Here is a 12,748-nt window from a genome sequence, read left to right on the forward strand (position 1 = left end):
CCATCTCTGCAACCCCAGTCAAGCTGACCTTGAGGGACAGATGTGCCTTATCCAAAATATCATTAGTCTTCCTGTGGTCACTGCAGCACTGTAACTAAAATGCCCACACCCTTTAACCCAGAGATCCTGTCATTGGTGGTGGTTATATGCCTCAAGATGGTCAATGTTAAAAAGAAAAGTACTATCAACACTAAAATATTCATAGCACTTTTTTTTTTTTTTGGGGGGGGGGGTGCACAGTGTAGCAGAGATATGGAAACAAAGCAGAGGTCCAAACACTGGGAAAGTGCAAAATAAACTAGGGTTCAAGAAGGCAATGAAATAGTCATGTACTGTAAAAAATAAGGAACAAAAGTGAAGTCAGCAGCCAATATGCAGTAAAACAATATACACAATGACTATAACAAGTTAAATGGAAATAATAACAAAAGATCCAAACAATGCTGGGAAATTATAATGACCAAGTTAAACACCAAAGAAGAGGTATAAGAATGTACCTCCCTCTATTCTTTGTAGAGATGGAGAACTATGAGTATTGAACAGAATGCTGGACAATTTTGTGGGACATTTTTTCCCTTTTTCTCTGGGAAGGGGAAAGGAAAATACTGAGAAATGTAGGTGATAAAAAAACAAAAGATAGGCTTCCTGCCAGACAGAAGCCTGAATGAGAGGTAGGCCACCCACCATCTTCAAGCCTATTCCAGCAAAACCTTGACTTTTGCACCAGACAAATAATGATCAAGAAATCCAATGAGAAACTACAATAAATGACACATTCCACCTCAGACTAGCACCAGAAGCCCGTGAGAAACCCGAGGACAAAAGGAAAGGGATCATGGCCCCTCAAACAAAGCAAGCACCAGTAAGACCAGAGAAAGACCTGCAACAAATGCAGAGGGCTGTCCTGAGAAAGGCCCAAATCCTCCCGTAACAATCTCGCCTATCTTGGGTGAGTCCTGGGCAACAGCACTCACTTTTAGAATAGCCAGGAACTCTAAAATATAATATGCTATCTTGAAATCTAGCACTCTGCACCTCAAACATTCAGGGAGGCCATTAAGTTAAGGCCAGCACAAGTATCTAAGAGAACTAAAAGTGATACCAAGCAAGACGCATTCCACCCAAAAGTACAGCAGGAAGCAGAGTCTGGCCCTGACAGAAAGCTACAATTCATAAACTAAAGTTAACAGATAGCAAATCAGAAAACATCAGCCTAAAAAATTATTGCAAATCTAACTCCCTAACTCTTCAATTATGCCTCAGAAATCTCCATCTTAAAAAACCACTTTGGCAATGGAATTCACAGTTTAGATATAAGTTCTGGTCCAGGGGCCCTCCTTATGACTGGATCACTCTTCACAGAACCTCTAAGGAGGGAGCTAACCATCTCTTCACTTTCCACCAGACTGTACATCTTTAGATTTCTCCATTATGTCCCTGAGCTGACTACCTTCTTCACCCTTCCCTTTTTCAGTTTATTTTTATATGTTGCCTTCCCCATTAAAATGTAAGCTCCTTAAGGGGAAGGAATGTCTTTCTTTTTGGTTGTAGTTTCTGGCACACAGTAAATACTTAATAAATGCTGGATGACTAACAAAAAAAAATGACTTTCCACAAGGACCATTAGGCATTCAAATACCTAATATAAATGAAGCACAGCTTTATAAAAATGACCTCTCCAGAAGAAAGAACTAGAAAGAGAATAAGAAATTTGGAAACTAGTAAACGTTAAGAAATGGAATCCAAAAATGTAACAAAACATAAGAAATATGCTTTCAGAAACAATTTACTTAGAAAAGAGATGGAGAGATAATTTAAGAATCATCGAACTCCTTGAAAATCATAATGGGGAAGGGCAGAGACAAGAAAGTCAGGGACTTGCCCGAGCTCTCCCCAAAATCCCTCCAAAAAACTTTAAATGACTCTAAACAAATTCTGGAGCAGCAGAACCCACAAAAGGATGGGGTAAAACAATTTTCTGTCTCAAGACAACTTAAAAGCTTTGGCAAGAAAAGTCTGTTGCATGGGGTGAAAGTGGAGCTCAGTCTGAGCCAGTGCCAGTCACACACCAGCAAACTAGCAATGGACTCTCAGCCCACAGATTGGGGGGGGCAGGGGGGCGGCATGCACACCAAGGAAGGAAATTACTGATGTCCCTTTGCGGGCACTGAGGACAGGACTCTGTTGCTTTACTCATACAAGTAACAGTCCTGGGTCTCAGTCCCAGGGCAAGGAGGAGCACTAAACACCAGAGCTCGCAGCAAAGAACAGGGACCTTGGTCACAGTTCCAAAACAAAAAAAGAGTGTTTGTGGTCACTCACAGAGCAGAACACAGGCCAAAAATAGTAGTAAGCACACCTCTCTCTGGATTGTACCACTTTGGAAGAAATGAAAACTTATAGGTCCCCCGAATTATCTCTAAAAACAAAAGGAGGGAAAGTACTGAAAGGAGGAGGTAGAATTTACTACTCATAATTAGGGTGTGTGAGAAGAAAATATGAATACATAGGAACGGTTGGAATAAGTGGGCATCAAATGAACCTCACTCATATGAAATGAACAAAAGTTCTGTGCATGCAACTCCTACTCCACCCCCCAACAGTCTACTGTAGAAATACATAAAATTTAACTGGCAAACAATGGGGGGAGGGGGAGAAGGGAGTGGATAAGAAGAAAAGTAATGCCAGTGAGGAATTAGTCTCAAGCAAAAAAAAAACAAAAACAAAAACCCACAACCCCACAACCTTTCTGATCCTAAAGGGGGAGACTAAAAAGGGAGAAAAGAACTAGAAATCTAAAGGGGTACCTCTTAGACAACTGGAAAATAGCTTAAAAAATTGTGATTTGAGAATGTAATGGAATATTATTGTGTCATTAGAAATGATGAAAGAGATGATTTCTGAGACCCTAACTCTGAAGCCCCCTCCTCTGACTAGTGAGTTCTTCCCTGGAAATTCCATTTGATGAAATGCTCAGCCAAGCAATTCTCACTTATCTCCTGGATCTACCCCGACTCTCCAAACTTTTCTACTTTGCCTCTACATGTGGCCACTTCCCTCCAACCTCTTTGCAGATCCCTTTTTATGTGATATTCTTCATCATTGGAATACCAGCTTCTTGAGAAAAGGGACTGTCTTTTTCCTTGTATTTGTATTCTTAGCACATGGGTAAATACTTAATAAAGGCTTTTATCTATCTTGATGCAGAGTAAAGTGAACAGAAGTAGGAGAAAAACTTATACAAGGATAACAAACACTGTAAAGAAAAACAACTTTGAAAGACTTAAGGATACTGATCAAAGTTGTAACTGTAATCATCACCATCAACTAGAATTTACAATAGCACTTTAAGGTTTGTTAAGTTATTTATAAATATTACCTCAATTGAACAATCATGTCTACTGAGAACCTACGATGACACATTACCCTCCTCTTAACAGAGAAGTGATGGATACAAGATGCAGAGGTACATTTGTTTCACTTGATTCTACTTGTTAGAAGTGTCATTGCCTTGATTTCTCTTGGCAAATTGGGAGGTGGTAGAAAAAGAATAGTGATGACAAAAAAAAGGACATCATTAACGTTTTTTAAAGATGCACAGAAGATAACAGAGAAGGAAGCTTAGAAGGAAGCACAGAGAAGCAGGAAAGTTTTAAGTGCAATGTGTAGAATTTATTATATTTTTCAAATCTAGCAAGGTTATTAAATGGAGACTCACAGTTTTATATAGAACCGTCTTTGTGTTCTACATGAATAGGACCTGTTTTTTTTTTAGTGTTTAAGTTCAGAATAAAAACAAAATTTAAAAACAAAAGATAACTACAATCATTTTAAGGGGAAGAAAGGCAGATGGAAAAAGTAATCACTGTTTGCACACTGTAAGATTGCCAGCCTCTGGTTTAAAACAAGGGTATCAAAGACCCCACGAGATCATTGGATCAAAGGCTATTTTCTTTGTAGCTCTATATACCTTCCAAATGTACATAAGAGGAAATTTATTAAGAGCATGAGGACAATCCAAAAGTTTAAATGGTTACTCAATACCCAAATCTAAATATAAATCAAAACGAATTTCAAATAGAGGCTCTAGTTCTGAATGCATTAAACTGTAGAATTATGAAGAGCAAAACAAAAAAAGGGGGGAGGAGAGGCTAAATAGATGACCTCTAAGGTCCTTTTTAGTTGTAAAGCTATAATGCTATGATCTTTCCCAAGAAAAAAGTTTTGCTTATAAATGCCACATGATTTCCATTACATGTGTGGTTACCCATCCTTTCATGGTTTTAAATACATCAGAACAACCCACTCACCCCCATCCTCAAATATGCAGAACTATGAATAGCTAAGAATTGCTTCTGATATATAATTAACTAAACACAAGTTAGAAGATGAGAACTTACCAGAATTACAGGATACCTGCTGTGGGGGTGGATGTGTCTGATGTGCTAACGACTGATGCTGATGATTCGGATGGTGCTGTATGTGTTGATGTGGAGACGGATGCTGGGGGTGTGGAGACTGCAGCTGGCTGTGTTGTTGTGGGTGTGGTGCTGGATGCTGAGGACGTTGTGGATGCTGTGATAAACCATGCGGTCGATGGGGAGGATGTGGAGATGGTTGTGTGTGCATCTGGGGGTGAGACAAAGAAACTTGTGCCACGGAATTATTGGCAGTAGCGCCAAGACCACTGCTGTGGCTGTTCGATAAGCTGCTTTGGCCACTGTGTTGGTGAGAGCTCACAGTATTGCTGGGAGAGTGCTGATAGGAACATGAAGTGTGGGGTGGTTGGGATGATTCAGAAGGGATGCTCATCAAACCTAAGAATAGTAAAAAGAAATACTTTTTGGTCATGATTTTTGTAAAGAATATTTCTTTAAAATTAACCCAAGAGAGACAGAAACACACAGAGAGACACACTGACACACACTCCCCTAACCTAAGCATGATATGATCTTTGGCCATGGGCTTGACCACCTATTTTCAGGAAGACCTTATGGAGGCACAGAAGAACTGAGCTTTAACAAGGATGGGGGAGAAGAGCAGTAGATGCAATTCCTTCCCATAACCAATAGGGAGGAATCAAGATTTCTTTAAAACTGGAATGAGTATTTATTGTCATGTAGCTTCATCTTATTGCACAAGGTTTAGGGCCATGCACTACAAACCTCACCATACTACAAACCTCATTTTGCATACTTTAAATCGAATTTTAGGCTTAAGAAGTACTGAGGTTATCCTGGGTCAGTTCATCTTGACCAGGTGTTCCCTATGGATGTATGACTATTAATCTATATGTATGTGTTTGGGGTATGGAAAGAAAGAACTGGAGTTCACTGTGCCTCCTAGGTCAGCCCTTGAGTTAAAATTTACTCTTAGAGAGAAATTTTTCTTCTTTTTAAAAAATTTCTATGTTTTTTTTCCAATCACATGGTAAAAACAATTTAACATTTGTTTTTATAAAAATTTTGAGTTCCCAATTTTTCCCCTCCTTTTCCTCCTCACTCCTTGAGAGGAGAAACACTTTTCAAATACAAAAGCAGAACATTCTGACATATCCTGGAAGGCAGTCAGCTATTATGTTGCATTAGTATTGGCCGGGGGGGGGGGGGGGGTGTAAGAGGGCAATTAGGATTAAGTGACTTGCCCAGGGTCACACAGCTAGTTAAGTGTCTGAGACCATGTTTGAATTCAGGTCCTCCTAATTCTATCCACTGTGCCACCTAGTTGCCTCTCACGTTAATCTTTAACACAATGAGGACAAAGCATCTGCTAGTCTGTATTTATTTATTTACTCAAAATATGCATTCTAACTTCCTAACTTCTTATTTTCTTCTCTCTTTGCAAAAAAAGTATGTTCTTAGCTTTTTTCACTTTCCCATCTATTTCCCTGAAATAAATGCCTTTTTAAAGAAGCCATTTTTTTTATCAGTTTCTTCATAAGTTTCAAATTTACTGATTAAACAGGCTATATACCACACAAAGGTACATCAAGACAAGCTTCATTCATAAGCCAAGGTAAAAATATTCCTTCAGTAAACATTAGCTGACAATTAAAAACAACTAGTATTCACATTATTTTTCAACTGGCTTCCTATTATTTACTTTGCTACATTCTCTTTTTGAGCAAAATGCTTCAGGGTTTTAATCTTCTCATTTTTCCATTTTTTCCTACCTCTTTTGTGATAACATATATATTGTGCTTATGTGCTCCCTCTCGAATTTTCATATTATAATTTAAGTTAGAAGCCGTCTTCTGCTTACCAACTTAACCACCTACTCTGGAAAAATCCATGTGATTACATGAAGCCCTTCTTCAATCACAACATGTGAGGTCCATAAGACCAAGTAAAAGTAGGTCAAACAAAGCCACATCAACTCTTATGCTCTGTCTCATTATGCAACTGACATGTACACAACTGACTAAAGTACCTGGTGTCAAACCAAACATATTTGGTTACAGAAAGAAGCACCATTTTAACAAACATCATCACCACAACATCTGGTTCTATATAATAAGGCTATTTTCACATCCCAGCAGATGGCCCATAACAACATTATTTTAATCATCTAGACACAATGTATTCATTTAAATGGAAAAATATTGTGCAATGACTCAAGTTTCTTCTGGAGTCAAGATATTTGATGAAGATATTGTTACCATGATTTGTAGTATTTGCCATAATATTTGCCAATATACGAATGCAAAATAAAATATTAAAACTGGCAGTTTTGGCAAAAGAGGTGTCTGTACTCGATAAAGGTTAGATGTGATTCTTGAAATTGGAGAGCTAACATTAAAAGTGAACATCAAGGTGATTCACAAAGTAGGGGAAAGAAACAGGTGATCAAAGCTCAAGAGCTAGATGACCTCATTTTACAAATGAGGAAATAGAGGCCCAGGGAGGTTCAGTAACATCATTTGTTGGTCATAAAATTAGTGTCAGAACTAGAAGAGACCTCAGAAATCTACTCTACCTTCCTTATTGTATAAGTAAGGAAGCTCAAGGACAGGGAGGAGAAAGGACCATAAGTCACGTAGCTCCTTAAGAGGCATAGTCTGACTTAAAATGACCGTCATATGATTTCTGATCCAATGTTCTTTCCATTACACCACACTGAAAATCACTGTACATCCTTCAGGTATTGTCACTGATGTTATTTTAAGAGCAACTTACTTAAATCATGGTCCCCTAAGGAACATGCATGTTTTAAACCATGTCCTCACCCAAAGGAACACCAAATATAATATAGCAACTCAAAAAGGCATTTTTTCATACAACAAGCTAATTTAAATTTATATCTTGAACTTGAACTTTAAACCTTGAAATCAGTCACTGAAGCAACACAACTTCATTTATCAACAACATATTATCAACTCTCTATCTCTGCCACTGACAAGAGTATAGAAAATTGTAAATAATACAAGGAGATAAGCTGAAGTATATAGTAACTTCAACAGAGTTATAGAATAGTATTAATTCTCCCATTTGATTTTATACCATTCTGCAAAAGTTATACTGGATCTGCACATGACTCACAATGTTAGGCACAATTCAACTGACATGACAGTGATCATATTGCGTATGCACCATCTTCAAGGAAAAGGTGCTGATGATGAAGCAGGGATTAGAAGTCCATGTGATGTTTCTTTTTAAGCAAAGTCATGTTAGGACCAGAAGCTGGCTTACTCCTACTGCACCACTGGATCACAATGACACTTATATATACTGGTGTCAATAGTGATGCAGGCAGAGCTCTGAGGTGGATACTACCAAGTTCTTAGGGCTATACCTTTGCTGAGGTCTGACATACAAAACTAATGCTCACTCTCTCTCTCTCTCTCTCTCTCTGGTACACACACACACACACACACACGCAAGATGTACTTCCAACATTCCAATAACTCCTGTTCCTTAACTAGAGACAAACAATTATGCTGAGTGAGAAAAGATACCAAATACCCTGTGAAAATATTTCTTAAAATGCAAAAAAAACTCACCTTGTTGGCTAAGTGACTGCTCAAAAACTGACTTATAAAGGCTTCGAAATGAGGCACTAAGATCTTCAAAATTATATTCTGAGAAAAGTAGCTGTTTGTCTCGTTCTGGGATGCTGTACTGTGGCTGCTGCTGAGGAGTTAGTGACTGGGAGACTGGTTCTGGATGATTTGTCACCTAATGTTAAAATAAAATACGACTGATTCAAGGGTCTATATTTGAGTTTAATCATTAAAAAAACAAACTACAAACAGTGGTTCACATACTAAGAGAACATAATACAAAGGGGGGAAAAACATACTCCCTGAGTTGGCTTTCATATGATGTTCTTATCATTGGAATCACCTTATTTATTTCTGGCTTAGGTGCCAAAGATGAGGCATAAACTGGATGTCACTAATCACCACTAACTCAAGAACCAGCACACATTCAGTAACAAGTACCTCCCACTCCCACATGCCAAAAGGGATTAGAACCCTGAAGTATTGCTTTTCAAACATTACTGGATCCAGTCCTATTAATTACAACAGCCAACTATTCCAAAGTCCTTTCATCTATTCAATAAATGGCATTGTCTCTTATTTTTTCCACTGCTATTATCCTACCTTCGCTAAAATTAAGAAATATTTTATATAAGGTAGGATTTGCAGTGTCAGATTTCTACCTTAACATCTAATTTATGGCTTCATTCAAATCCAACTGTTCAAGCACTTACAGGATGCATGGTACTACACTGTAGGGAAGGTGAAAACTATAAAATACTGCTTCTTGGTGAGCAATAATGAAAACTGTTGCACTACTGGACAGCTTGGAAATTTTGTGACATCTATTTCTAGTGCAACCACTGCCTTAAATCACAATGAACCTTTAATTGTCTCCATTTCAACTTCTGGGAGACAGGAGGAAACACTAATGAGAAAACAAGACAAAGGAGGGAGTTAAAACAAGTTAACTAGGTACAGACTCAAAGAGAAACCAAAGGAAGTAGAAGGCAAATGGAAGGGATCAATGCCTTGAATTCTTAAAATTTAAAATAATGATCCTTTATCACAAAGAAATAAAGAATACTAGCTAGTATTTTTAAAAGAGTCTGAATTAAGAAATGCAAACTGTTAAATGATTAAATGCAGTTTAACATTATAGAGTATCAAAAATCAAACAGAAAAAATATTTAGGTTAAAAATTACAATTCTGATTGTAATTACAATCTGATTCTGATTAAAAGGTCCATTACTTTTATTTATTTATTTTTTTTTTTAAGCAATTGGGGTTAAGTAACTTGCTCAAGGTTACACAGCCAGTTATTTCTGGGTGTGGTGCTGAGTGTCTGAGCCCAGGATTCAATCTCCAGGTCATCTCAACACTGGAGCTGGTGCTCTTACTCGCTGTGCTACCTGGCCGCCCCAGGTCCATTACTTTTAAAGTTGTTTAAATTGAAACTAAGAACAAGAGGGATCAGCCAGGACTTGAAAATAATCTACATTCAGGGCAATATGCTCTGAGTTACCTGAACACAACCATTTTAAAAATCAAGTTACAAATAACCTTCTAAGTATGCATTTGGGATCACTGTCTAGGTAGGAAGCAGATTCCCAAAGCCTATTTATAACCTGTTAATTGTGTATCTCTATGTTTAAAGCTGCCCCTCTTCACATTTATTCTGCATCTTCCACTGAGTTTAGTTTTAAGCTCTAACTGTGAGTTAAAATATAAAGAGCATTTCAATAAGCTTACTGGTGTATAACTGTGCACACTTCCAACGCTGTTCAAATTAACAGATGCCAAACTCTGGTCCGAGAGACTGTTGTTAAGGCTACTGCGTGGACTGTCACTGCCATCCTGATCAGGATTATATAACGTTACCTAGAATGCAAAAAACAAATATTTGGACAAAGATCGGCTAAAATTGCATGTACCACTTTATATATACTAAGGTACTCTTAAGATAAGAGTATCTACATGCACAATGACCAAAATCAATGTAATTATTTAATAAGGCTAGCTCTCAAAAACTGGTCTGTTACAAAGATATTTTTAAAGGAATAAATGAATATTTACAGCTTACTCTTCTAAAGAATAGGTTTTGGCTTTGATGCAAACAGGCACCAGAGGAACAACTGAAGTTAAACTAGACAAATGCAAGCTAAGAAAGGAGTCTATTATCAACTCCCTCTCTTGCAGCACTGCATATACTACTATCAAAGTAGAAAGCGCACCAGATCTGGAGTCAAGACCTGAGTTCAAATTTGGCCTCATCACACTTACTAGCTGTAGGACCCTGGGCAAGTCACTTAACCCTGTTTGCCTCAGTTTCCTCATCTTCAGAACAAGCTGGAAAAGAAAATGGCAAGTCACTCCAATGCCTTTGCCAAGAAAACCTCTAATAGGGTCACAAAAAACTGGACACAAATGAATAACAATCCAACAATAACAACTTTCCAAGATGACCCAACAAAGCAAGGCAAACCATATATCACCAAGAAAAAACTTCAAATAAGCTTTCCTATTAGGTCCTTTCCCTAATTCTAAGACTTCCACCTATAATTTTACACTTGCCAATCAACTTCTCAAAGATATTTTTAAAAGTGTTCCATGTTTCCCAAATAAATGACAGCAATATCCTAAGGTGCAAGGTTTATTAGATCAATTAGTCAACACTGACTGAACATCTACTGGCATTCCTGTTGGCATCCAGAGAGGAATAGGATACCTACTTCTGGGATCACAAGTGCAATTTGTTGGGAAAATATGACATTCATTCTCCATTAATACACCAGCGTTCTGGTTTACACATCCAAGTTCCTTTGAGTAGGCTAGGAATAGTTGGTCGGCCAAGGAAAAAAATTCACACCTGATCCCAGAGCTTCTGGAACAATCAAGCTGATCATCTATGTTCTGGAGTACAGAGAGTTTCTCAAGATAAGTTGAAGACTGAAAAATATCTCAACAGAATAGAATGAAACGCTAAAACTAACCAAATAAAAATTATTAGGAATAAATCAAAAGTATTCTGTTTTGGTTCAAGATATCAACTACATTAGCCCACTATGTGACAGACTAATAGTAGTTGTAATGAAAAAGGCTTAGAAGTTTTAATTAACTGATTATCAAGAATTCAGCAGTGTGAAGATAATGCCCCCAAAGTTAATGTAACCCAAAGATGTGCTAAGAGGATACATAGTAAGAGAAGGATACATAATATCCAGAATAGAACTTCTAGTCCTTTTATCCTTTCTGTTAGTACTGATCAGATCACATTGAAAAACTGAGTCCTGGAGCAGCTAGGTGGTATGATGAATAGAGCACCAGCCCTGGAGTCAGGAGGACCTAAGTTCAAATGTGACCTGAGACACTTAGTAACTGTGTGACCCTAGGCAAGTCACTTAATCCAGGCTGCCTAAAAACAACATAAACCAGAAACTGAATCAGTAACAAATTAGATAATAAAGAACTTAAAACAATGCCATATAAGGATTGGCTGGTAGTAAAAGGACATATTTAGATAATAGAAAAGGAAGGACCTGATCATCATTGTCAAATATTTGAAAGACCATCTTCTGCAAATGAACTAAATTTATTCTGGCTAAAGGAGTCAGAATTAAGACTAAGGAGTAGACATTATAGCAAAACAAATTTTGGCTTACAAATTCTAACAGAGTTATCTTGAAATGGAATGCCCTCAATAAAAGAGCAAGTTCCCTATTACTGGTATTATTCAAATAGAGTATGGAAAGGTGACAGGTTAAACTAAATAACCTGTAAGTAAGTCTCCTTTCAATTCGAAAGATTCCATGATTTACTTCAAAACTATATGAAATGGGTTAGGAAAAAAAAACAGCAAAATAGATCAATGAACTGAATCAATAAGCAATAATAAGAAATCAAATTCAATAGTCCAGTGTTCAGTAAACTCAACAACATACACTAATTGGAAGAGGACCCCCTTTTTTTAAAGGACTGTTAGAAAAACTGGAAAGAAGTTTGGAAGAAAACAGGTTTTAACCAACATTTTACACCATATAACACAAAAAGTTCCAAAAGGATCATATGTAACCTAAACATAAAAAAAAAAAAACATTTTACAACCATGGTTAGGAGGAAAAAAAATCTTAACCACATAAGGGATGGAGACTACAAAGGAGAAAATAATCTTGACTACTTAAAATTTTTGCATTACTAAAGCCAATACATCTAGGATAAAGGAAATAAGCAACTTGGAGAAAAATTATCACTGTTTATCTTTTACCAAAACCACATTCCTATCCAAGAAACATAGGTAATTCATATAAAAATATTTAAGACGAAGAGTCATTCTCCAAAATTGTTCTCAAAAGATGAATCACCAACTATTAGCAACCATATATGAAAGATAGCTCTGATCACTAATAATAAATAAGAATTTTACGAACTCAGGCTTCATTTCATACCCAGAAAATTGGTAAAGATGATAAGAAACAGAAAGAATCATTGTTGGTAAGGGAATAAAGTACACTAATAAACTAGAGGTGGAAGTAAGAATTATTCCAACTATTCTGAAAAACAATTTGGAATTATGTGAGGAAATATCACTAAATTGTTGATACCCTTTGACCCAGAGATCACACCGCTGGGCATATATTCCCCAAAAAGGTTCCATAAAAATCAATATATTTATTGCATCACTTTTTGGTAGCAAAAAATTGAAAACGAAATGGATGCCCCTAGATGTGATAACAGCTCAACAAACTGAGGTATACAAATAAAACAGAACA

General features: G+C 37.1%; 1 protein-coding gene across 4 annotated transcripts in view; it reads right to left on the reverse strand.

Moving 5' to 3' along the window:
- The window catches only part of FOXJ3 (forkhead box J3), a 172,354-nt gene that overhangs the window by 15,456 nt on the left and 144,150 nt on the right, over positions 1-12,748 (reverse strand). For all 4 annotated transcript variants that reach the window (XM_069068157.1, XM_069068155.1, XM_069068156.1 and 1 more), the window contains 3 exons: positions 9,732-9,860; positions 8,000-8,174; positions 4,401-4,817 (listed from right to left, as the gene is read on the reverse strand). In XM_069068157.1, coding sequence (XP_068924258.1) covers positions 4,401-4,817; positions 8,000-8,174; positions 9,732-9,860 — 721 coding nt within the window. The remainder of the gene's footprint in view (positions 1-4,400; positions 4,818-7,999; positions 8,175-9,731; positions 9,861-12,748) is intronic.

Source organism: Petaurus breviceps, unplaced genomic scaffold, assembly GCF_028583685.1.
Source record: "Petaurus breviceps papuanus isolate PSGF00001 unplaced genomic scaffold, PetGlider_PUasm1.0 90760, whole genome shotgun sequence".
NCBI classification, from domain to species: Eukaryota; Metazoa; Chordata; class Mammalia; order Diprotodontia; family Petauridae; genus Petaurus; species Petaurus breviceps.